The sequence below is a fragment of the Elephas maximus genome, chromosome 4 (genome assembly GCF_024166365.1).
Source record: "Elephas maximus indicus isolate mEleMax1 chromosome 4, mEleMax1 primary haplotype, whole genome shotgun sequence".
Taxonomy (NCBI): Eukaryota; Metazoa; Chordata; class Mammalia; order Proboscidea; family Elephantidae; genus Elephas; species Elephas maximus.
Genome location: NC_064822.1, coordinates 183669367 through 183695315, shown reverse-complemented (window position 1 = coordinate 183695315; position 25949 = coordinate 183669367). Strand labels below are relative to the sequence as shown.

Sequence of the window (25949 nt, the reverse complement as noted above, 5' to 3'; positions counted from 1 at the left end):
TGTAGCCACCGATGTGCCCGCCAGCCACCCCTGCAGAGCCCTGCAAACAGACGGCTCAGGGTGTCAGGCACCAGGGGCCCCACTCTCCCCGGTTGGCCCATGTGGGTTAGGAGGTGTTGTGCTTTTTTGGTGGACAGGCATGGGGCTGGGGACATGGCCCTGGAAGCAGGGTTGGGGAGGCAGGGGGGCCCATTGTTCCAACCCCAAGACATTCTAGCTTGTCTTGGCCAGTCACTCCACTCCTGTAGTCCCATCACCCACAGGAACAAGGCCAAATGCCTGGAATCTGCACTGAGACCCTCAGGAAACAGCCCCATCTCCTACAAGTCCCCAGGCAAGTAATCTGCCTCTGTGCTCAGCTATGACCATCCTCTAGGTGTGCCCTGCACTGTTCTTCAGGCTGGTCCCTTTGTCTGGAACACTCTCCTCAGCAGACCTGCTTGCTCTGGGGCCACATGGTTCAGGGTAGGGGCTGGCTGTCTGTGGGGGACACACTGTAGAGGGCCACTGGGAAGACTGAAGAAGACAGAGAGCATCCAGTGTGGGTCCGGCACACAGATGGTGCTCTACCAATGTCAGGTTCAGTCCCCCTGCAACCCAGCTGTCCTGCACGGAGTCTCCCAGGTCGCAGCCTCTCTTCTGGGTTCCCTCTAACAAGCAGTCATCCCAGGGTGACTCATGTGCAAAGGTGGGTGTCTGCTCAGGGGTCTGCCTCTCCCCTCACTGTGAGTGCTCAGGGCAGGACCCCTTGGATGATCCTCGGTGCCCTAAGTCCAGCCCAGGCCCTAGCCCTGAGCAACTAACTGTTCCACAAGCCCCAGCCAGCCCCTGCTGAGGCCACGCGGGGCAAGGAAGAGCGAGACGGCTGACCTGTGGCCTCTCCTTCCCAGATAATGTTCTGCTTTCTCCCCGCAACTAATAAACAGGACCAAGGTGGACAGGGAGGCAGGGCCCAAAGTTCTCAGGAGCCAGCAAGCCACTGTTGTGGCAGCCTTGGACCTAGGCTCAGCCTCCCCCACCAGCCACAGGGCCCTATTGGATAGGAGGGGAAATCACCCCAGGTTCACCTGCTCCCCTGGGTGAGGACTGGCCCTAGGGGAGGACCCCTCACCCTGGAGGCCCTCAAGGAAACCCAGCCCAGTGGGGGGCTGTAGTCTTAAGGGGGGCCCAGGAAGCACATGGTGTGCCCCCCTGGGTACAAGACACTGAGCCACCAGAGCCAGTAGGCTAGGCAATGCCCTCTAAATTCGCCCTTCTTTGAAACACAGGACAAGCTCTTTGAGATCTAGGTATTTAGGGGCTGGCCCTCTGTGGGATGGGCCAGACGTCTCCCCTCTCTCAGCCTCGGTGTCCTCAAATGTGGAAATGTGGGCCTTACACTCTTTGCTGCCCTCTCCGCTGGCTCTAAGGGATGCGGGCTGCGCGCAGTGAAACTTGCAAAGTGTCAGGCACTCACTTCACTACAGCACCCAGGCCCAAAGGGTCCCTATGCCTGGGTGGGGCTGGGGCTCACCAGCCTAGAGCCCATCCAAGCCGTCCACCCCCCACACCACTCCATCTGGCCAGAGCAATTCCTTGAAGGCCAGGGTTTGGGAATGGGAACAAGGCCCCTCAGTAGGGCCCAGCAGAAGCCATCTGAGGCGGTCTCAGCGAAGGCTCCAGGGCCCCATTATTGCTGAAGTTTGGAGTTTCCCAAAAGTGCAGCGTCCCCCCGCCCCCCAACCTCCACCAAATCTGCAGGCTGCCTCCACCGCCACGCTCTGTGTTTCTCTTTAAACTGACTTTACATCCACTCACTTTTTAAAACTTAGCCTTGACCTCAGCAATATATCTTCAACGTAGATTCAATGTACTATCTTCTTTTTCTAATAAATGCTGAAATAAATATGCAACGATTCAAATCAAAAGTACCCATCTCCAACCCGTTTGGGAAGCGCCGCTATCATGAAACCTGACCTGCAGCTTTGGGGAAGGGAAGGGGGACGAGAGACAGGCAGACAGAGGGGGTCCGGAGGATGTGGGTCTCCAGGTGACCGGGCCGGGCAGGTGCCTAACCCCTGCTTATAATCATTCAGATCCAATTCACGCTGAGCTCCAGGAAGAGCTCCCAAGCATGGGATTGGGGCATGGGGCAGCAGGGGCAGCAGGGGCAGAGCATGGGGCAACAGGGGCAGAGCGCGGTGCTGGGGGACGGGGGGCGGGGCAGAGCTGCTCCGGGCAGGGGGAGTTGAAGCTCCTGGAGTAGCTGCAGCTTGGGGCCTGCCTGGCCGGCAAAAGGCATTAAGCGACCACGAAGCCGGCTGTGAGCCCAGGGACACCTGGCAGACAGCCCAAGCCAGCAGAGACCAGGCGGGTCACGGACCCTGCAAGCATCTCCTGACCCACCCAACCCCCCCCCCCCTTTCTTCTCTCTCCTGCTGCCTCCATTTCTGCCCTCAGCCTTCCTGGAGGCCAGGCCACAGCAGACACCCTGCTGCAGTGCCCATTGTGGGGGGGACCTCAGCTGGGGCCACAGCCCCCTGCCCACCCTCATAGCTGCCCTCCACCTCCCACCCCCTGCCCTACGAAAATACGACTACTCACCCCTGCTTTTTCTAGAGAACGACATCTAACTGTTGACTAAGAGAGTTTTTGTGCCCTGGGGTGTCTACAAAAGACTGTTCACAACAACTAGACGGTCAGGAACAATAAGACAGACACCCCAACACATGGGGGCGATGCGGGATCTTAGCAGCGCTTCTTCTATAAAGGAAAAAAAATGCACCCTGAATTTCACTTCTTCCTCTGGGCCTGTCTCCCAAGCCAAGAAACCCTCGAAGACCTGAGGGTCCTCTCCCAGCTACTCTCAACCCAGGGGAGGCTCCAAAACTCGACTGCCAACCCCTCGGCAGGACATCTGCCCAGGTGGGTCTGGCCTGGGTGCTAAGTGTCAGACAAAGCTGCCCCTGTCCAGGCCCTGGCCTGCACTGCCCAACCTTAGCACTTTCTGGAAGTCATAAGCTCTCAGTAAAAAAAATAAATATATATGTCTCTATATATATATGTATATATATGTATTTGCACAGGAAGGGCCACTCTGGGCCACGGCTGGGGCCATGTCCGAGCCTCGGCTAACCCAGGCCCTACTCAATCTCCCCTCTCGGCGGCCTGGCGGCCGGCTGGCCCCTGCATAATTCCCAGGTGTGGACAAAGTATTGCTGTCTGCTCCCTGGCTCCTGAGGTAAAAGAAGTGAGACGGGGCGGGCAGGCGGTGGCGTCCGGCTTGGCCCCATGGCCCCCTCATCTCTTCCTCTTGCTTGCAGCAACCCCTGCCTCCAGCTCCCCCAGCTCCCCCGGGGGTGGCTGCGGCTCGGGCTCCAAGGGGCCCAGGCCTATGGCCTGCTGGGCCTGGCCCGGTGGGTCCTTGCTGCGGTCTGCAGCCCACGAGGGGCTCCGGGGCAGGCCTTGGGGCAGGCCCGAGGCGGCGCGAGAGCGGCCAGGGCCAGCGGCCAAGCTGCTGGTGCTGCTGAACTTCCTGGCCGGCCTGAGACCGGGGGGCGGTGGTGGGGGCGGCGGGCAGAAGAGGGAGGTCAGCGAGAGGCTGCTGAGGGTCTCCGAGTGCTCGCTGCCCGCGCCCCCACCGCCCGCACCGGCCCGGCCTCCCTCCTCGTCTGAAGGGTCCATGGAGTCGTGGTGGGTGCAGCCAGGGCTGGTGGAGCCCCCACTGCTGTGGCTGCGCTGGTGTGCCCGGAGCCCGCGCAGGCTGAGGCGGCGGCGGGCAGCGGGCGACAGGCCGGCCCGGGGGCCCAGTGCAGGCATGGGCGGCCCCAGAGCACGCCGGGGACTGTCGCTCAAGGTCAGGCTGTCCTCCAGCGTGGTCTGCAGGCTGCCCACTGAGCTGCTGTGGCTGGCATCCAGCGACGTGTCACTCTCTGTGGCCTGTGGGAAGGCAGCAAGAGGTAGGGGCCGCCCAGGGTCCCCCAGCCCTGCTCCTCCTGAACCTGCCTATCACCGGGATGGTGACACCATCCTTCCAGGCACCTGCAAGCCTCCAGGAGCCCCCAGGATCTGACCGCATCTCTCACTCCATGTCACTGCCATCTGAGCAATGGGCTCCCTTGGGCTCCCTGCCCCACCCTTGCCTCAGGGGCCAGAGCTCAGAGGGCGGCCAGCATTATTCTGCTCACACCAAGTCAGGCTCTGACCTCACCCTGCACAGGGGCTCCCGGTTCGCTCAGGGTGAAAGCCTTGACCATGGCCCGTGGGCCCCACCCCAACACAACTCTTGGACCCCTCAGGCCTGGAGGCTCCTCCCCATTGCCATGTGCTTCAGCTCACTGCCTTCAGGTCTCTATCCAGTAGTCCCCCACTTAGGCAGGCCTTCCAGCCACCTCCCCGAACTCTCAACACCCCCTGCCCCACCTCATACCCACCTCCCTAATCGAATTCCCCTTAGCACATACCACTGTCTTCAATAGACTACACTATGCTTTTGTTTAGTCTATCATCTCCCTGTCCCACCCCCCCCGCCCCCTACACACACACACACACACACACACACACACACACACACACACGGTGAGCAGGGATTTCTGCACTCTGCTCCTGCTGCAGCCTCTGAGCCCAGGATACACACACACACACACACACACACGGGACACACAGCTACTTGAGGAAGAAACGGCAGGGGGGCGCCTGGGTCTGGCTGGCCAGCCATGCTTCCCCCACCACAGGCAGCTCTTGCCTCTCCCTGAGACCCCATTCTGCTCTGTGCTCTGAGCCCTCTGTGTGCCAGGTGGTACAGGGGTTGTGGCCCTGGAGGCTGAGACCTCTGAGCCCCCAGATCTGCCCCTCAGGCCTCCATTCCTAGTCATCAAGCCCTGCCCACACCACCTCAGAGCACCCAGGGTGCCTTCCCCAGTCCCCCACATCACCCTCCTCTCCATCACCCTGCAAAGCCTCCCTAGTACCCCTGTGTCCCCCTCCACTGCTCAAGCTGAAGCCCACAGGCCCTCTTTCAGAACCTCCCATCAGGGCCCTCCCCACACCCTGCCCTGAGGTGGTGCTTCCTGTAAGAGACTGAGTCACATCCTGTCTTGGCTCTCCAGTCCCTGAGAGAGACAAGTCTTCACTGCTCCCCTGGACTTTCGGGGTCCCCCAGGACCTGGCCCTGCCCATTTTATCAGCCCCAGTGATTAAGAGCCACGGCTGCTAACCAAAAGGTCGGTGGTTCAAATCCACCAGCCGCTCCTTAGAAACTCTATGTGGCAGTTCTACTCTGTCCTATAGGGTCTCTATGAGTTGGAATCGACAGCAACCGGTTTTTTTTAGTACAACTTCCACCCTCCAGTCTTGGTGAAATCCCTAAGTGAAGATCACCCTGTATGAAGATCCGTGAGATAAATACTTCTCAAACTCAGCTCTAGAAAAATACCTCAGTTAACATACACTGGAAGCGCTCCTTCTTTCCCTGACTTTCCCATACTCCCCAGCACTGTCCTGCCCTGCCCTTAGTCAGGGCCTCCCCCCTCCACTTACAGGAACCCAGCTCTTGGCTTCCAGGCCTCCCAGAGGGCCCAGCAGGAGAGCTCTCTGGAGCACGAGATGCCTGTACCTGCCGTACCTGCCGGAGAAGGGTGCAGTTGACGCTCGGGGACCGCAGGGAGGCCCAGGAGCCCTGCAGAGCGATCTTTGGGAGGGTCCCAGGGCCGGCGACCTTCTCCTGCCCTTTCTGGCCAGCGGACACAGCTGGGTGGAAGAACTCAGCAGGCATGGGCAGGAGTGGGCTGGACGCCTCCAGGGAGAAGGGGTTGGGGGGCGCTGCTGGAGAGGAGAGGGGAGTTGGGGGAGTGGGTTCAGGATGGTGGCCGGCCCCTGGGGGGTGGGCTCTGAGCAGTGCTCTCACTGGGCCGGCAGGAAGGGGCTACTCTAACAAACTGGCTTCTAGACTGTGGGCAAGCCTCTCTCCCTGAGCCTCGGTTTCCCCATTTTGAACTCAGGGGAGCGATTGTGTGATTTCCCTATGAGGAAGGGCACTGGGCAGAGGAACAGCTTTGGGAGCCAAGCAGACCCAGGTTTAGTTCTGATCCCTCAGTTTCCTACTCTGCAAAATGGGGACAAGAATACCTACCTCAGGGCAGAGAGAGAGGCAAGTAAGAATAAGTAGCAACACCTTAAACCGAAAATATCCCCTTAAGTCTTCTTAAAACCAAACAATAGTTCCACTTAGCTAGTAAAGAACGTCTGCCTTGAGGACAAAAAAGAACGTCTGCCTTGAGCACAGTGCTCTTTTAAGATCTATCTATATGGGATCAAATTGACGACAGTAACTGGTAAGACTAGACAGGAACCTTAGAGGACAGTGAGTTTATGTTCATGGGGGAGAAACAACTCAGAAATGGAGAATGAGAATGGTTGCACAACTCAAAAAATGTAATCAGTGTCACCGAACTATACATGTAGAGACTGTTGGATTGGTGTGTGTTCTGCTGTGTGTATTCTCAACAACAAAATAAAATAAGCAGCAGATTACAGAGGTCCTCCATTTCCTCATGTACCAGGCACAGAGTAAACGCTCACTGTGATAATTAGTCACTGCTTGGGTCCTGACACCCCTAGGGAGCCAGGCAGGCCTGAGGACCCCTCTAGAGCCGCAGGCAGGGGCCAGCCCTTCCACAGATGGGCAGAGCAGGCTACAGGCTGTAGATGTGTTGGGGCCCCCACTCTGGGAACAGAGAAAGCCTCCTCCCACCACGCTGCACGGCCCAGGTGGCCTTTAGGCCTTCACCCCTGTGAGCAAGGACAGAGGCAAGGTGAATCTGAGACCTGGGTAGGTCTCGGATGGGCTGCAGGGTGGGGCCAGTGGCCATCCCTGCCCATGGTGGCCTCAGCACCTTCCAGGATGAAGATGGAACAAAGGAACTCAGGGACATGTAAATATGTACTCAAGGTGGCTAGGCAGCCTAAGTGTCCCTGGATGGGTTTTCTATTCCATGTCACCTTATTCTTTAAGGAAAATGGAAATACTTCAATGATTAATTAAAGGGAATGGGGTTCCATTCAATCAGAATGGCTCTTGTACCTTGGTTTTTGGTTCAGGAAATCTGGGGTCTCAGCCATCATGTCAAAGCCAAGAGGTGTTGGCTTTAGGAAGGGTCCTCAGAAAATCACCCCCCCACGCCCCCCAGTTTCTAGAACACTCAATGCCGGGCGCGTGGTCGGGGGTACCTTTTCTACCTAACCTCTCATCGCTCTGCCTCCTCCAGGGGACTGGCGGTAAAGTGGACTTAGGGGATGGACAATCCAGCTCAGTCCCCTGTCCTCATGCCCACAGTCCAGCCACTGGCCTGAGGCACACATACAGGACAGCTGGGGTAGCTGGACCAAGGATGAATATCAAGACTTTTTTACAAAAGGGCTATTGAAGACACCAGGCTCTCTGTTATTCACTATCACCCTTGTGTGAAGATCAATGGGATTAATCTCTCTCAAATTCAACTCCAGAAAAACACCTCAATAACCTGGCAGCTTTCCTTCTGCTTGATAATGAGAGCTGTGTGGGTCAACCTGTTTCCCTTTTCACCATGGCTCCTGGGAAGCTCCGCATAGTTTCCCTTAGCCTAAGTTTCTGGTAAAATTATTATCCCATCTCTCTTCATCATTTGGCTGGTGATCTTTCATCATTCTACCAGGCCTACGATTCTTGTCTCTTATTGTCAGATATCCCTCTGGTTCTTTCTAGATGAAATACAACAGGCTGAACAAAAACACTAGGGGAAAAACTCGACCACCTCCCTCTGAAGCAGAAGCCCCAGATCACGCTGGAGGAGGCAGTGTGGCTCCTGCCTCTCACCTTGGCCACTCTCATGTTTCAGCCAGGACCGGACAGGGTTGAATGGGATCGCCTCCACCTCGCACAGGTAGTTCTCTGGGCCTGACGAGACAGCCGTATTGGACAAGGGGAAGACGCATTCGCCCAGGTCCCCCACACGGACGGGCTCAGGCAGGTCTGGCTCACCCTGCAGAAAATGGAAGTAGATGAGGCAGGCAGTGGGAGTGGGGACAGCAGGCCAAGATGATTGCAGCTGCCCTCACTCGCCTGCTCCACAAGGCCCACCTTTGAGCCTTTGATCAGGCTGTTCTCACTGCCTGGGATGCCCTTCCTCTCAATTTCTTCACCTGGCCAACAATCATCATCTTCCAAAACCAGGTGAGATGGCCCCACCTCCAGGAAGCCCTCTCTGATGTCCCAAGCAGTTAGTGGTTCCCCCTGTTCACTCCCCTCTTGACTCTGAGATCCTTGAGGGGAAGGGAGGGTTTTCCTCATCTCTGTAGCCAAGTGCCTGGTACAGACCCTGGCCCAATGCAGAAGCCAAGTCAAGGTTGGCAAAGGCATCAGAAGACCGGCCGAATGGCTGCAGGAGCTGCCCTGTAAGCATGGCTTTGGGCAGGTCCTTTGCTGAGCCTCAGTTTCCACATCCATAAACTGGGAGGGTAACCCTCCCTCCCAGGCTGCTGCACTAGGGTCGTGCAAACAGAGCACCTGGCCCCGCCCCTGGCACCAGATGCTGCCCAGCAAGCGTGTGCTGGCTCTGAGCCCAGAGGTCCTTCTGGGCACTTTGGGGGCCCCGCTGGTCCTCAGCCCTGCAACCAGAGGTGACCCTGCCCCAGCAAGCTCCGGAAGAGCTGCCTTAATGCCCCTTAAGGTGGCATTAAGTTACTGGCTCCTACCTCTGACCCAGTAACTTGCTCTCTGGGTCCTACAGGAAATGTGACTTAGATTAACCAGACTACATCCCACCTAAGCTCCCACCGGCCCCAGTAACTGAGCACTCTTACATCCTGGGTGGGGTGCAGAGTATGTGGAGATGCAGGAAGGGTCTGAGGGGGAGGCTGTAGGAGCCAAAAGCTGTCAGGGAAAGGACAGAAGCTATCAGCTTCCTGAAGACAAATGGGACAGGGAGGGGCGAGAATTTCACTTCTCCCTCATTTCCCCTTCTCAGCCTGCCCTGAGCTGAGGGAAGATGCAACGGGTCCAGGCTCCGGCTTCCCGGGCGTACAGGGTACAGAGGTTCCCCGAGGGCAGGGCCACTGTATCCCCACCTTGCCAAAGCTTCCCAGCTCTCCCCCCAGAAGGACTTGGCCTTGAGGTCACAAGCCCAGGGTAGCCCTCTCCCCACCTTGCATCTTCAGGATCAAGCTAGAGGCCCTTCCTGCCCTCCTCAGACTGACGGCCACAGGGCAGAGCTTAGGGATCAGTACCAGGTCTGGTCCCTGCTTTGCCACTCTCGGCTTTGTTACAGGGGCGTCACTTCATTTCTCGGAGCCTCCATTTCCTCATGTACCAAATGAGGCCAAGACACCCCTAATGCCCAGAGCTGTGCAGGTAATGCATCTGGTGCTTGTGCCTGATATGACTCCCCTATTCTCTTTAGCCTCACAGCCAACCTATGACTTGGGCCTGCCTGGGACAACCACCACTGAATGGATAAAAAATACTCAAAGCAACAAGGTGCAGCCAAGGCCTCTGGGATGCCAGGTTGGAACCTGGACTGAGTCCATTGCTGTGTGACTTTGGGTAAATCACTCAACCTCTCTGAGCCCCACTGCCCTCATCCGACCAACAGGAGATGAGGGCCCAGCACATGGCAGGTGGACTGGGAGAAGCAGTGTCCTGGCAGGTGGGCAGGGTCCAGGAGCAAGGACAGGCCACCCTGTCCCCACTCTCCCACCCCCAGGGCTGCGCACCGTGCCATCTTTGGGGCCAGGCGGGTAGGCTGTGAGGTCCTCGAGACTCAGGCCATCACCCAGCAGGATGGACGAGGACCGGTCAGAGTTCAGGGAGAAGGCCTCTGTCTCAGCCAGCTGTACCTGCAGGGGAAGGTGGGGCCTCAGGTCAGCTGGGGCTGTAACAGGGGGCAGGCCTAGGCCCTGGAGTTCTCAGCTGCAGGCCTGATCCTCCGGAAACGCAGAGGGCAGTGGTCAGAGAAGATCGGGGGCCATGCACGGGCCCTGACGGTGACACCATGGCCACCTTTGGTGGAAGCCAGTAGAGTGCCACATCCCATGAGCTGTGACCCCACAGCTGTCCTGTTTGCCTCCAGACCAAGTGTCTCTCAAGGCAGGCCTGGTCTGACTCCTCTTTGGCCCCGTGCAGGCTTCTGGGCACAGACCAGCACAGGCAGGGGTAGCTGCAAGGCCCAGGACCAAAAACACCAAAAACAAAACCTGTTGCCATCAAGTCCATTCCGGCTCATATCAACCCTCCAGGACAGAGTAGAACTGGCCCATAGGGTTTCCAAGGGTGTAATCTCTACAGAAGCAGATTGCCACATTTTTCTTCTAAGGAGCAGCTGGAGGGTTTGAGCTGCCAACCTTTCAGTTAGCAGCCGAGTGCTTAACCACAGCACCACCAGGGCTCCCAAGGCCCAGGAGACTCAGGGAATTTGCAGGCAATGGGGATGAGAGCCTGGACTCCCAGCTGCTATTCAAAGACTCCTTGAGACCTGCCTGAACAGGGCTAAGTCAGGGGTGACCCTAAAGCCACCCAGAAGCTGGAACACACCTGGGGGAGGAGCTTGGGCCCACACTGCTGGGGGAGCGGGGGGACCTTCATGAGCTGCACCAGGCCTAACCCCTTGAGGCTTCCCTATGCTGGAGACCAGGGTGGGGTCCCAGAAGGAGGCCCAGCAACACTCAGGGCTTCAGCACCCCAGAAAGAAGGTCCTGGAGGAAAGAAGGCCCCAGGACCCCCTCACATCACCAAAACGGAAACTGCACCAAAGGCCAGGCCAGCCAACCCTCACGGTGCTTCCTGCCTGGAACCGGCAGGCCTGAGGAGGGATGGACATCCTGTCCGAGCACTTACTGGTGCAGGCCCCAGGCTGGACCTCCAGGCACTCTGAGGCCACACCACAGACAAGGAAACCAAGGTTCAGGGGTCAGGCTGCCCACAAGCGCCAGCGTATGGCCGAGCCAGCCTCGCCTGGTCTCTCTGGTTCCAGAGCCCAGCTCTTACCTCAGGCACCCTCACCTCAAGGGCCTTCTCCCAACCTGCCAGTAATTACCTCTTGCTTGTCATGGTGACACTTCTCGCAGCTGGCAGTAGAGGAGTAGTGGTGGAAGACAGAGCCAGACAGGTTGTCGATGATGGTCAGCTCCCCCTCCAAGGAGTCCTTGATGATTAAAGAGACGCTGTCCAGCCACAAGTTCTCCTAGGCGGACGGGGACGGGGCGTGGACAGGTGGGATTATCGGCCCAGTCAGGGACTATGGGACAGCCGGGCACAGCTGCCCTCCCAGTTCTCTGTGCCCAAGGGCTGGGCCCGATGCCTTCTCACAGGGTCACCCCTCCTACAGAGCCGGGCAGGGTGAGGCAGGGCCTGAGAGGACAGCTGCCCTTCCAGCCCAGGGATGCCCACCCTGTAAGACCCTCATGCCCTCTCCGGCCCCCACCCACCTGGGCTGGAGAGTAGCAGCGCTGGCTCAGGTGGCCCTCGGGGTCGCCCCCACCACCTGCCCCACCTGGCCCATGGCTGGGTGCCCCTGGGGAGCTGGTGGGCGGCCGCAGGCCAGGGCCCAGGCTAGGGCCCAGGCTGTGGGCTATCTCGAGCTCGATCTCGGCATCCATCTCGGCGTCCTCCTGGGCCTCTTTGTTGCTGTCATCCAGGTGTTTCATGAGCACGGCCACCACCACGTTGATGAGCACGAACTGGGCAGTGAGCACGAAGCTGACGAAGTACAGCGGCGACACGAACTGCAGGCTGCTCAGGCAGCTACGTTCGTCGTGTGTGCAGTCCCGAAGCGTGTCCTGCACGGACGGACGTGGCGGGGGATGGCTGTGAGGGCCACACAGCTGCCCACCTGGCTGGGCCTCAGACCTGTCCCCACTTACAGAGGAGGAAATCGAGGCTGGCTGCTGGCCCAGGGCCACACAGACAGAGTGGCAGAGCCAGGACACAAACCCCTGTTTGGGGACTCCCATCTGCCCCCAGCCCCTTTCTGGCTTGTGGCAGCACCTGCAGGCCTCAGCTTTGGCCTGGCCCCCTGGGTGGCCTGCTGCCCTCCCCTCCATCACCGTGGCCCACCCCACCCCAGCGGGGCTGGTGAGGGGCAGATGCGCTTCCCTCCGAGGCCCACGCTCAGCCCCAGCACTGGCTAGTCCAGGCAGGCTGTGACTGGGAGGTGCATTCTGCTGGGGCCCTGGGACTCTGGCCAAGCTGTTTGGACCAGAGTCCTCCCTGCCCTTGCTTTCTGGTTTTCATGCCAGCCCAGCCCCCAACCGCAGCAGGGTCAGCAAGGCCTCCCCCCACCCCCCTGCAGCTGGGCTTCTCCCTGCCTCCTGGGGACCCAGCCCCCCAATCTTTCTCCAGATGCTGAGGGCTATTCTAGCCATGCATGTCCTGTGGGTCCTGGGGGAGGGATGTGTCGTGGGTGCTGCCTGTCTCTACCCCAGAGACCCTGTGGTAACTGCAGTCCCTGGGCTCTCATCCCGCCTGGCCCCAAAGGCCCCTCTGAGCAGTGGTGGGCCGAGGACCTGCTCTGCCTCAGCCCCACCAGCTGTGCTGTGCAGTCCCGGGCAGATCCCTGCACTTCTCTAAGCCTCCCCTCCTGGGCGAGCAGAGAGCCAGGGAGGCACCCCGGGAAGTGGGACCCTTCATTTCTCCCTCCTGCTGTCCACGAGTACCTTCATGATCCCGTTCCAGTTGTCGCCGGTGGAGACCTGGAAGAGCGTGAGGAAGGCCATGCCGAAGTTCTCGAAGGTGGCGTGCCGGCTCATGCCCTCACATGGGTTCTCGTCATTGCAGACTAGAGGAGAGAGAAGGTCAGCCCTGCCCGCTGGCGGAGCCCCCTGCACGGCCCCATCTCCGAATCCCCACCTCAACCCTCGCAGGTATTTGCTGTAATGTACCCAGGTCACAGATGGAGAAACTGAGGCTCAGGGAGGTGGCATACCAGCTGGGGCTCAGACTCAGGTGTACGTGGCTCCTGCCCCACCTAAGTGTCGGTTCCCAAGAGAGGATGGGGTGGGGCACAAGCCAGCCCCCAAGGAACCCTGCTTTCCAGAGCTGACCCTGTGCGGGGCTGGGCTCAGCGTGGGCTCTGATGCCCTCTCCCCCTGCTGTGGCCTGCTTGCTGGGGCAGTGCTGGCTGCGGACAACACGAGCACTCACAGGGACAGGGTCCCTGGGAGACCCCAAGTCAGAGGTCCACTGCACAGAGCTAGGGCGCACACAGATCTCAGCTGGCTTCTCTCAAATGTCCCCCACTGGGTGGGTGTGGATGGCTGAGGGCTGCCCACCCATCCCCCTGTGGGCCCTGTGGTGGGAGCAGCTCCCCAGTACAAAGACCCTGATGTGACAGCCTGGAGGCGATCTCAGGCTTCCACACCTCGCCAAGGCCCTCGTCCGGCCCCTCTGCACCACCCACACCACCCCACCACTCACCCAGCTTCCCAAAGAGCTCCACACCCAGGGCGGCATAGATGAAGAACAGCAGCATGAACAGGAGACCCAGGTTGCCCACCTGTGGGGAGAGCGGGGTAGGCACTGGCCAGGCCAGGGCGGTGGCGGAGGGGGCACCCAGGCCCAGGCAGAGGGGCCAGCCTAAGCCCAGGACAGCCATAACCCTTAACCAGGCTGTGTCCACGTGTGCTGCCCGCACATTACTGCCTGGAGGCAGGCCAGGCCAGGAGGGCTCCAGAATGATAATTAAACGCCCTTGACACCTTTACCAGGAGCCCTGGTGGAGCAGCACTTAAGTACTTGGCTGCTAATCGAAAGGACAGCAGTTCAAATCCACCAGCCACTCTGCTGGAGAAAAGATGTGGCGGTCTGTTTCCGTAAAGATTACAGCCTCGGACACCCTATGGGGCAGTTCTACCCTGTCCTATAGGGTCACTAGGACTTGGAACCGACTTAACAGCAATAGCTTTCTTGTATACATAGGGTTGCTATGAGTTGGAACCGATGCAACCGCACATCACACAACAACAATCTTTCAAAGGAGCCCTGGTGGCACTGTGGTTAAGCACTCAGCTGCTAACCAAAACGTCAACAGTTCAAACATACCAGCCACCCTGCGGGAGAAAGATGTGGCAGTCTGCTTCTGTAAAGATTACAGCCTCGGAAACCCTATGGGGCAGTTCTACTCTGCCTGATTCCGTTATGAGTCGGAATCGACTCGACAGCAATGGGTTTGGTTTTTGGCCCACCCAGCACTTCACAGTCATCAGCTTAATTACCCCTCCCAACAACCTATGAACCACCTTTACCCCCATTCCTCAGATGAAGAAAGTGCTGGACTGAGAGGCAAAGTCGCTTGCCCAGGGTCACACAGCTGGTAAGTGAGAGGCAGGATTCAAACCCAGCAGGCAGGGCCCAGGGGCCTGCACATCACTACCGTAGCACCCTGTGCAGGCTCCACAGATGAAGACAGAGAGGGAACAGAGGAACAAGGAAGAACGGCTCGGCTCCAAGGCTACCTCCTCCAGGAAGCCTACCCTGATTTCTCCAGGCAGACATGGACACAATTGAGTGTGGATGTTGCCAGTGTGTGCCTGTCACTGTCCCCTGCTGGCCTGGGCAGTCCTCAAGAACAGGGATGCAGCTAGATTAAGTCAGATCTGCCTCCTCAGGGCAGCACAGGGCCTGGCTGAACGGAAGGCTGTGTGCAGGAATAGGGCAGGACTGGGGTGCACAGAAGCTTCCTGCAAACCCGGCCACCTCCAGCCCTCAGGTCCTGTGGGAGAAAAGCGCCCCAGATTTCAAGCTATTTCAAATCTGTCCACATGCTGGAGGCTGCCTTTAACTCGTGCTGTTGACACGATAAGGCTCAGATCTGCTCTTGCCCTAGAAAGCAAATGTTTGCTAGAACCCTCTGAAGGTCCGCATGAATGGAATCAGAAGCACGTTTGCATTAATTACTGAAAAGTAAGCCCCGCTAAGCACTGACTCCTCGAGATTCCCTGCTCCAGAGAGAGGGGTTTGCTTCCCAGCCGTTCCCAGACAATCACACTGATAGTGTTTGACTAATTAAATGATGTTCTTTTCATTAACGAAACAAGCACTTATTCAGCGCCTACCAGGCATGAGGCCCCAGGACGGCCCAGGGTTAGAGCAGTCGTCATCGAGGGCCTCCAAGATGCCAGGCTTTGAGGTGTGCGGAGGCTGCCTGGCTAACGCAGAAACTCCTGGGGTCTTGTTCCTGTGGACCCCGCTGCCCACAGAAGCTCTGGTCAGAAGAGATGGTCAGCCCCCTCCAGCTTCAGCAGACAGCCTGCCTCACTCAGAGGGTGTGTGTTGCTGGAGGCTGGTGAAGGGGCTGGAGAGAACGGACTCCAATCCCCACTGAGTGAGGAGCTGACGTCCTCCAGGGACGTGGCAGCCAGTGAGGGCAGCAACCCCCCCACTCAGTGCGTCCCCTTTGATTCTGTCAAGAACCCCACAATGCTATCGTGACTTTCACTTTGCAGGCGAGGAAACTGAGGCTCAGAGAGGATGAGTAACTCACCGAGGTCACCCAGCCAGGAAGTGGAGGAGACGGGACTTGAACCTAGGCCTGAGGGACTTCTCAACCACCACATAGGCTGGCCCCAGAACCCCGTGGCCCTGGCATCCTGACAGCTGGCATTATGCCTTGGCTCCTGCCCCTCCACAGCCCTCTTAGGTAGAGACCCCTCCCATCAGAGACCCCATTCTAGGCCCTTGCCAGTGACCTACCCCATCTATTACTGCCACTGGACAGGGGCAAGTCTCCCTTTCATCGTGGGCTGGAGCCCTCACACCCCTTTTCTCCACCCCATCGTGCCCCACCTGGCAGGGAAAACAGCATCTTCAGAGCAGATGGAGGTGGGGCCAGCCTTAGGGAAGGTGGGTACAGGTGGGCTGGTGATGGCCTCCTCAGTGGACGGACTGGGGGGATTTGTTCCATGGGCCCCAGGAGCAAAGAGGGAGGGAACAGAAGGACATGCGACAGGGAGAAAGAAGAGACAGCCCTGGTCGGAGCCAGCTCTGTACATGTCAGCAAGGCCCATGTCCTCTGAGAACCTGTTTCCCTGTAGCTAATGGTTCCTCCCCGCCCCCGCCACACACACACACAGGGCGGGGTCAATAAGACCCTGGGAGAAGCATGAGGTCCAGGGGAGGGGGTTAATATGGAAAATGACCATGGCCGGCCAGAGGCATCTCTCACCCCTCTGGACAGGCCCCAGACCACACCCTAGCCCCAGCTTCGGGACCCCAGCCCACCCCCAGAGCCTCATTAGCAGGAATTTTCCCCAGGCCCGGCCTTCTGGGGGCTGCCGGGAACCTGTCCCGTGGCTCCTTTCCCAGATCCCTTCTCGCCCTCAACCTCACCTTTCCCCTCTGTCCCCTCCCTCCACCCAGAGCATTTCCCAGCCTGGGTGGCTGAGCAGCTTCCTCACTGGCCTCCAGGCCTCTAGCCTCTCCCTCCAAACCCTTCTCCTCACAGTCGCCAGAGCAACCGTGTAAAAGGCAGCTCTGCTCTTTAAACCAGACATGCTGTTGTTGTGTTGTTGTGTGGGTCGAGTCGGTCCCGATTCATAGAGACCCTATAGCGACCCTAGTTAGCGTAATTAGTAAAGACTCGAGCATTGTGCTCTTTTAAGAGCTACCTGTATGGGATCAAACTGACCACAGCAACTCAAAAGATTAGATAGGAACCTTAGGAAGGCAGTGAGTTTGTGTTAATGGGGGAGGAACGACCCAGAAAAGGAGGGTGAGGATGGCTGCACAACTCGAAGAATATAATCAGCGTCACTGAATTGTACACGTAGACATTGTTGAATTGGTGCACGCTCTGCTGTGTGTATTCTGAACAGTGACAGCAAAAAAAAAAAAAAATAGAATTAATTAAAAAAAAAAAAAGGCAGCTCTTGTGGAGGCCTCCCTTGCTCAGAAACCTTCCATGGCACCCCACTGCCCACAGCATAAAGCCACCGTTTGCTGCCCTGGCATTGAAGGCCTGCCGGGGCCTGGCCACTACAGAGCCCCCTGGCCTGATCTTCCAGCCTCCGCCCCAGTCACACCAAAAACGTACCCCCGTGGAGCCTCGGCATCCCCATCCCCTCTGTAGGGAAGAGCCTCTCTGTCTTTGCCTGGTAAATACCTCCTCCCCATCCGTCAAAGCCCACCTCCTCTGAGATGCCTTCCCTGATGTCTCCTTCCTCTGCCTGGGGCACAGCCTGGTGGCAAGGGGGCTGACGTTTCATTTTCATAGCACTTTACATAGAACTAACAAAATTTCAAAGGTCCAAACGACAGCGCGGGGTCAGCAGATAGATTTTGAGGGGTAAGTCCCAGCCCAACGGCCACTGCATGGCACTCAATACATGCCTCTCTTAATGTACAGATGCAATTGAAACGGCCCTCGTGTCTGTCTCCCACTTGAGGCTGGGATCTCCAGAATATCCACACCCAAGTGTTCTGTGCCAACTCAGGTTGGCCCTCGGAGCCACAGGCAGATACTCAGGGGTCAGAGCATGGCGGGGAGGGGCCTTCAAGGAAAGTCCTGCCTCCCTCCCAGGCCATCTGCACACACCTGCCCCGTCATGCCCCACAGCCCGGTCCTCAGCGGACTCTTAGGCAATGACATATCCTATGAACCATGTCCTATCAAGGGCTTTATAAGCTTCAACTATTTTAAACCTCACGACACCTATTCTATATGGCTCTATGGTGATCTCAAATCCCATAAGGTATAAGTCACTATTATGCTTTCAACAAAACATGTATGTATGATCACTCATAATATGAATTGAGAAATAAAAATATGTCTACCTTTATGAGGCTCTCTAACATTAACTATAAATCATTAGAAACCTGTAAGTCATCAGAAATTATTTATAAAACTTCTGAACTTAGCCACAGAAGCATGTGAAGAACGTGGCAAAGAATCTTTAAGTTGACTTTGATCCATCCGGCGTGCTGTGATAAAAGACACAACACAGTTAAGCTTTGTAAACTAGCCTTGAGACATGAGTCTAAACAACCTTCCTAACCTCTAACCTTGAAGAAAAAATGTAACATTCAGCTAATCTCTAGCCCTAGAGAAAAGGCATAACATACTAGCCTTTGACGCCACACTGGCCCTTATTGTTGTGAGGCCAGGTAGGAATTTCATACATAAACCCTGAATTCCTGCTCACTCACAGAGAGAAGGCAGGGGCTAAGGGCTCCTTCTCTAGTCTCCTACTCTCTCTGAAGACTGAGAGTCTGCTGAGACTGCCCACCGCCATCCACCTCAAACCCTAGCTATGAAGGACCTTCACCAAGTTCAAGCCGTGGTTAAACCTTCCCCCCGAGACCTCTCATTAAAGGTAAAATCCTGAAGTCTAAAGATTTGGACTCTAACCATTGAATGAACATTGTAATTGTGAATTCTGATTCTCCAGTTCTAGATGAATGTTGTTAGGTCTTACTTGAGTGCGTTGCCATGACTACCTTGCAATAAAGTAGACGAGTTTATACGTGATAAACCTCAATGTCTCTCCATTAATTTCCTAAGATAAAATCTTACACAATATCAACCCTTTGAGATAAGCACTGTTATCATCCCCATTCCACAGACAAGGAAACTGAGGCATAGAGAAATTCCATCACGTATGTGCCCAGGGTCCCACAGGGGACTAGACTTTGACCCCAGGCAGGGTGTCTGGAGTCTGGGCTCCAATCCACTTCCAATCTGCACACTCCTAGCCCAGGGCTCACCCCTACAGTCAGGCTCCTGTTCCCTTCTTAGGAACTTTCTTTCCCAGGGCACCTGCACCTCCCTCCTAGCAATGGGGCCCAACCCTTAACAAAAAAAAGACAGATAACCCAACCCAAAAATGGGTAAAGAACTTGAATAGACATTTCAACAAAGAGGACGTTCTAGTGGCCACCAAACACGTAAAAAGATGCTCAATGTTGTTAGCCATCAGAGAAATGCAAATCAAAGCCACAATGAGAAACCACTTTGCCTGCTCTAAGATGGCTAAGATTAAAAAATAAAAAGTGGAAAATAACAAATGTTGGTAAGGATGTGGGAAAATTGGAACCTTAATCCATGGCTAGTGGGAATGCAAAATGGTTCAGCCGTTGTGGAAAAGTGTGGTGGTGCCTGAAAAACTAAAAATAGAACTACCATATGACCCAGCAATCCCACTCCTAAGTCCAAGAGACTTAAAGAAAGTTTCAGCCCAAGGAGTGTGACGCCCACAGCATCTCTGGGCTCCCCAAACCCTGCTCAGGCCCCGTCAGGCTGAGCTCCGCAAAAGTGCACACCGCCTGGGGGTGAACATTTTCCTTTGGCAAAAGTGCTAAGATGAAGACACCAACTTCCATGTCGCTCACAGCCCCTCTCCTGTGTGACAAATTCCTCTTGAGGGATTTAGTGTTAGGGAAGGAAAAAAAAAATCTCTTTGAACAAACACCCTTACTATCAATCCAGGCCTGATGACAGCCATGTGACTTTCCCTTTGTGACTAGGCCACTGGGAAGCTCCCACCAAAGTGGAGAACACAGCTCACTAATGTCCTCATCCCAGGTCTCCAGGAGGATTCACTTTGCTTCCACCTTCCCTAAACTCCGAATCTTTTATCCTCATTTTTCCTGTGCTGTATCTGTCCCTTTTATTTCAAGGTACCTTTTATTTTGTGACTAGATGAGTCATAATGAATAGATGAATGTCCACAAGGCTCACCTCAGAGCAGGGGCAGCACTGAGGGGAAGAGGAGGGGGAGCCTCCAGCAGGCAGGACATAGGGGAAGGAGGGACAGGACTGCAGAACTTCTGGGAAGTTGAACTGCCCTGACCCTATCGCCCCTTCCACTGACCATGCAGGGATGGAGGGAAAGGGACTTTCCTAAATTCTCTGGTTCTCCTCCCAGGCCAGGGTCTCATGCTGTGCCCTTCTGGAATGTCATACCTGACCTGCTCCAACCACACCACCGACTCCTTTTGCCAAGCTACCCTGCACCACCAAGCTCAAAGGTTCCCTTCCCTGTGACACTGTCCCTAATTTCCCCACAGAGTGTCAGGTGTCACCTCCTCACACTGCCCTGAGGTATATGTCTCCCCCACCAGCCTGGGGCACCCCAGGGCAGCATGGTCCTCAGCTCCAGCCACAGGGATCGGTACAGGGCAGACGCTGGTGACCACTTGCTGAAGTTGGGAAGAAAGAGCAGAAGGGCCCTTCCCATCCCTCCCAGCCCTCAGCTTAAGCTGCTTCCCCCAGGCAGGAATTCTGCCCTGGCTCTGGGCAGGTTTGGGGAGAAGGGAAGTCCAGGGCCTGTGTCCCCAGGGCCCAGCCTGCCACTAGGTGGGGCTGTGGGAGAAGTGCTCTTACCTGGGGCAGAGCCTGCACCACTGTGTCCAGCAGAGCCCGCATGCCTGTGGCCATCTTCAACAGCTTCAGCACTGCAGGCAAGACCCCACCCCAGCCTCACTCAGCCCTGGCCAGCAGGGGACATGTGTGTGCACATGTGTGCACATGTGTAAATGTGGAAGAGTGAGAAAACGGAGAAGCATGCAAGCCAAGAGCACGTGCTCTTAGATGCCTCACCACTAGAATGTAGGTGCACTGCGGGGTGAACGAGGGTGTCAGAAATGTGCACACACAGGAGGTGGATGGCAGTGTGGAAAGTGCAAGTGAATGTGGGCATGCACGCGTGGGGGTGGAGGGTTTAAAGCATGTAACTGAGCCTTAATTAGCTGTAGTGGGACACAAGGACCACATGAGAGCGTCTAGGCCTCTCCCCTCTCCCTCTAGCTAAAGAGGACTCTGGTGTGACCCACGAGTTTCTCCACACACACCATGCCCACCTCAGAGTCTGGAAGCAATGGGTGGGAGGCAGGTGGAAGGCCATGAGGCACCTCGGCTAGTATTAAGGCAGGGGGGCGGGGGGGCATTGGAAAGAAATATAGAAACAACTTTGGGGTGTAAAGGAGGCTTCTGGGAGAAGAAAGGGGGTTTTAAGAAATGGTGAGGACTGGGTCTCAGTCAGTGTCCAAGAAACACTGGTGAGGAACTGAAGCTATTTCACATCTTCCCAGTTGGACTGGATCCCGTTTTCACAAGCAGAGACCCACATGGGTCCTGGTGTCACAGGAAGCAGGAGCGTGTGTACAGTGTGCTGTGCAAAGCTATGTGTGAATGAGTAAGTGGGGGGGGGGGCGCTGCGTGTACAAGGGGTGGACTGTGTTACGTCCAGTGTATGTTCCTCCCGGCTCATCAGGGACCCCGTCATGCTGTCCCCCTGCCAGTCCCCACACCCTCTCCCAATCCACTCCTGTGTGTCCTTCCTTATTCTCCCCACCCTGGCCCTCACCCCGGGCGATGCGCAGAACCCGCATGATGCGAATGATGGTGGGGTTGATGGGCAATGCTGCATTGATCTCGATCTCCTCCAACGTGATGCCCATCACTGACAGTAGCACAATGGCCAGGTCCAGTTGGTTCCACCTGCTCAGCCGGGCGGGGGGCAGGAGGGGGAAGAAGGGTGAGGGGCACTCTGGTTCAGATATGCCTTGGTAGGGAGGAGCTTCCCAGTATTCTGCCCTCCTGTTGTGGCCCTATGAACTGTATAGCCACACTCTCTACTAACTGCCCCATGCCTGGAAACCCTCCACTGGGTCTGGCCCCCTCTCTCCCCTCCACTGGCTCCACTCCCTCAAGCAAGGGTCTGCCAGGCTAATTAAATATCTCTGTCCACCTGCAGGGGAGGAGGCATGGGCTCTGACTTAGGTCTAAATCTTGGCTAAGCAGCCCTCTCTGTGTGGCCTTGGGCTAGTCCCTCAATCTCTCTGAGCCTTGTTCCTTTTGAAAACTGTTCCCTCTGAAAAAGAGGATTAGCATTCCTGCATGTGAAGTACAGAGAACCCACCCAGAGATGAGCCGAGAAAGGCTTGAAAAATGCCCTGCACCCATGGGGTGGGATCATAACTACTTCCTGTTCAGGGCTACAGGCAACACACAGGGGCCTTGGGCATCAGTGCCCAGACATTTGTTGGTTCCCTTTCTCCAAGTGCTCCAGGCTTTCCCAGGGCTAAGGGCTGCTTCGCTATCCTACAGCCCAACCTTCCCGAACCTGGCCTAGTCACTTACCGGTCCTTGAAGAACCGCCTCAGGCCAAATGCCACCAGCTTCAGCACAGCCTCCAGCACAAACACAGTGGTGAACAGGTAGTTGCAGTACTTGAGGGCTATCTCCAGGGACTACAGGGGGTAAAGAGAAGCATCAAGGGGCTAGGAAGGTCCCTGGTCATCACTGGGCCACACTCATATCAACTGAGCCCTCAAAGGAAGGAAAGGAAAGATAAAGGCCTCTCCAGCCACCCAGCACAAGGCATCCTAGCCAGGTGCTCCAGACCCCATGGTCCGGGCTCCATGACCTCTCCCCACCTTTCTCCAGTTAGAAAGCCTCTGCCTTTTAAAGGGAGAATTTAATCCATTCATATTTAGTGCAATGATTTATATATCTAGCTTTATGCCTTCCATCTTAAAAAACCCAGTGTCGTCAAGTTGATTCCAACTCATAGTGACCCTATAGAACAGAGTAGAACTGCCCCACAGAGTTTCCAAGGAGCACCTGGTGGATTCAAACTGCTGACGATTTAGTTAGCAGCCATAGCACTTAACCACTACACCACCAGGGTTTCCCCTTCCATCTTACTAAATGTTTATTACTTGCTTTGCATTGTTTTCTCTGTTTCCTTTTCCTTATTTCCACAGGTTTGGTCAGTTGCTCTTCTTTGGAAGTTATATGGGATAGAAATCACAACGTTTCACAATGTAAAACAAGGGCTCCTGAGTCACTTCACCACTTAGATTTGAATGCTGGCTCACCACTTACTCCTTACTCATTGTGTTACCTTGGGCAAGTCACTTGACCTCTCTGGACTTAGCTTCCCAGTCTGTAAATTGGGGCTATTAACAGTACCCACTTCAGAAAGTTGCCGTGAAAATTAACAGCAATTTATGTGTTAGATGTCGTCGAGTTGGTTCTGACTCATAGTGACCCTAAAGACTTGGTAAATGTGAACTATTATTATTTCATTCTTCTGTGTCAATTTGAAAGCTCTACTATCCCTGTTCTATTCTGCCAATGGCCACTTTCCCTTTCCCTGCATTCATAATATTTCTCTCCTATTATCTGAAATGGAAGCTCAGGTGGTGTAGTGGTTAAGAGCTACGGCGGCTAACCAAAAGGTCGGCAGTTTGCATCTACCAGGAGCTCCCTGGAAACCCTACAGAGCAGTTCTACTCTGACCTACAGGGTTGCTGTGAGTCAGAACTGACTCGACAGCAATGGGTTTGTTTTTTTGTTTGTTTGTTTGATTACTTGAAATAAGATACTAATTTCCTCACCTGGAGGTTCTGCTTCCCTCTTATCTCCCCTCTGCTCCATTAAGTTGAGGCTTTCAGAACGTACTTTCTCCTCTCACGCCCCTCATATTCCCTTCTCTGCAACTAGCTGGGAACTGGTCACTCCCTCATGCTTTCTCACCACTGGGTATTTGTCCACAGTGGTTCTGCTGCCTGGAACGCCCTGCCTCCAGTCTCCACCTGCCGTGTGATAGGCTTTGAATACAAATCTAAGTCCAGTTCTGGCTCCTCTACTTCCTAGCTGAGTAATTTGGACAGGATATTTAATACCTCGGAGACTCAGTATCTTCATCTGTAAAATGTGGACAGAGCCCGCCCACCCGACCTCAAGGCTGCAGTGAGGATGAAAAGAGTTAATGTACATAACTTGCCTTGTAAAGAGTAAGTATTTAACACCCAACAGCCACTGTTACCTGGCATTCAAGGCCAGACTCAAGCGTCATCTCCCCAACACCCCAGTAGTGAATGACCTTTCCCAGGTGTGAACTTCCTGAAGGCAGGGCCATCCCAAGCCTCCTCCTCTTTTGGTGCCCAGCCTGGCACGGAAGGGTTGCCCCGATCCTGCAGTCAGCTAACACTGCTGTTCCACCCTGTCCCTGGGTGTGGTTCCGGCTGAGGCTGCACGTGTGGCTTTGGGTCCAGAGTTGGGGCTGGGGCTCACCGTGGGCTGGTTGTAGTGCTCCAGGGACATGGTGACCACGTTGAGGCAGATGATGAAGGTGATGAAGATGTCCAGGTAGTGGCTGGTGCACATAGAGTGGATGAGCAGCCGGGTCGGGCAGTAGGTAGCATAGTAAGGTAGCCGTTGGGCCTCTGCAGGATGGTGGTGGTGGGAACGGACAAGACAGACCCCAAAGGGTTGAGCAGAGGAAAGAGAAACAGAGAACACAGGACCGAAAGAAAAGGGAAGGGAAGAAGCAAGGGAGCAAGATGTTGATTCACCCCAGACCCTGGGCATTAGATAACTAGGCCTTCCCTGCCTACCCAGGGCCCACTGAGGGAAGCATTTCAGATGAGGCACGGAGGAGTGGTATGCAGAGGGCAGGATATGGATTCTCCCCTCTACCGCAGACATGCCAATGGGAAGGGCTTGCGGCCTGCTATGGGGAGGACCACGGTCCCCTGGCTCAGGGATGGGCATCCAGGCAGCCTCTGCCCTCTGCCTGGACTGAACCTCTGGGGCCTCATTCAGCCTGACAGTGGTGTCATCCATCTGACTGGACAAGCACCAGTAGGGGTGCAGGCCACCTGGACAGGCAGACGCTGAGGGAAGGAGTGGCGCCAGGAACATAGGGGCCTGTATTCCTTGCTCCCTTCCAGCTGCAAAGGCCCAGCTGTGAGGCTGGGGTCAGGCCTAGCAACAGAGGAGGACTTGGGCTGGGGTGGTCCACGCCCTCCGCCATTGCCCACTCACTCCGGCGCTTCTTCTCAAGGCGCCGCAGCCGCTTCTCCTCACGCCGCCGCGCCTCCTCGGCCTCCTGGTGCTGCCGGCACTTGTGGAAGTTCTCCACGACGACGCCCACAAACATGTTGAGCACGAAGAAGCTGACGATGAGCAGGAAGGAGATGAAGTACAGCAGCATCCACGGGTTGTGGTTGGTCACGGGCTGTAGGGGAGCCAGATGGAGCTGAGGCAGGCTGCTGGGGTGCCGTCGGGTCATAGCAGGTGCCATACCTTGCTGAGCCTCAGCTCCCTGGTCAGTAGGATGAAGGTGCTAACAGTACTTAACCTGTTAGAATGACTGTGAGGATAAAATGAGGGAGCAGGTCGAAGTGTCCCACCCTGGGCCTGGCATGAGTAAGGGCCTCCTTCCATTCTGTGCTCATCTGGTGCCTCCTGGCCCCACATAGCAATTTGTTTTCTTCCTCTTCCCCACCTATCTACCCACTCACCCACCTACTCATTCATCTATCCACCTACCCGCCCACCCACCCAGCCATCCATCCGTGCCTCCATCCGTCCGCGCACCCATCCGTCCGCCCACCCATCCATCTGCCCACCCATCCTCACATCCTTCTCCTCAATCAGCAAAATGTTTATTTCGCTGCATGAACCTGTTACCCTCTTCCTCCCTGCCTGCTCAGCTCACCCCCACCTACAATCCCTCCTTCTCCAGGAGGGCTGCCAGGACAACTCCAGCCCTGACTAGTATCCTGCCTCTGGTCTCCTGACCTAGAGACTCTCCCCCAAGCCAGCACTCAGCCACTCTTCCCCATTTGTCTCATGCTCTCCCCCTGTAGTCCCCATACTTGCAACTCATTTCCCAACTGAGTCGGGCTTAAACTCCAGATGCACAGGGATAACATATGTTTTATAACGTTCCTGGGGCCTCCAGGTAGACTTGGGTTCAAATCCCAATTCCTTCCCCCAACATAACCTCCATGACCTTGGACACATTAAGGGACCCCTCTGAGCCTACTTCCTCACCTGAAAAATGGGGATAATCATGTCATCTAGAAGGGTGCAATGCCCATGTAGATAAAACAGCTAGGGCAGAGCTTGGCTCAGAAGTCTGCAAATGCGTGAACAGGGAGCAGAAGTGTTTGAAGATAACATCCAGAACGAGGAAGAGGAGGGGCACACGCC

The 25949-nt window shown here is 56.0% G+C and overlaps 1 protein-coding gene across 1 annotated transcript in view; it reads right to left on the bottom strand.

Moving 5' to 3' along the window:
• Positions 1-3098: 3098 nt before the first annotated feature.
• Positions 3099-25949, bottom strand: part of CACNA1I (calcium voltage-gated channel subunit alpha1 I) — a 186550-nt gene continuing 163699 nt past the window's right edge. Inside the window, exons 25-37 of the mRNA XM_049885216.1 lie at positions 24777-24969; positions 24024-24175; positions 22083-22192; positions 21307-21440; positions 20325-20395; positions 13424-13502; positions 12664-12785; positions 11437-11787; positions 11046-11192; positions 9727-9849; positions 7832-7997; positions 5603-5799; positions 3099-3918 (exon numbers count right to left, since the gene is read on the bottom strand). Of these exons, the coding sequence (XP_049741173.1) occupies positions 3280-3918; positions 5603-5799; positions 7832-7997; positions 9727-9849; positions 11046-11192; positions 11437-11787; positions 12664-12785; positions 13424-13502; positions 20325-20395; positions 21307-21440; positions 22083-22192; positions 24024-24175; positions 24777-24969 (2484 nt within the window). The 3' untranslated portion in view covers positions 3099-3279. The remainder of the gene's footprint in view (positions 3919-5602; positions 5800-7831; positions 7998-9726; positions 9850-11045; positions 11193-11436; positions 11788-12663; positions 12786-13423; positions 13503-20324; positions 20396-21306; positions 21441-22082; positions 22193-24023; positions 24176-24776; positions 24970-25949) is intronic.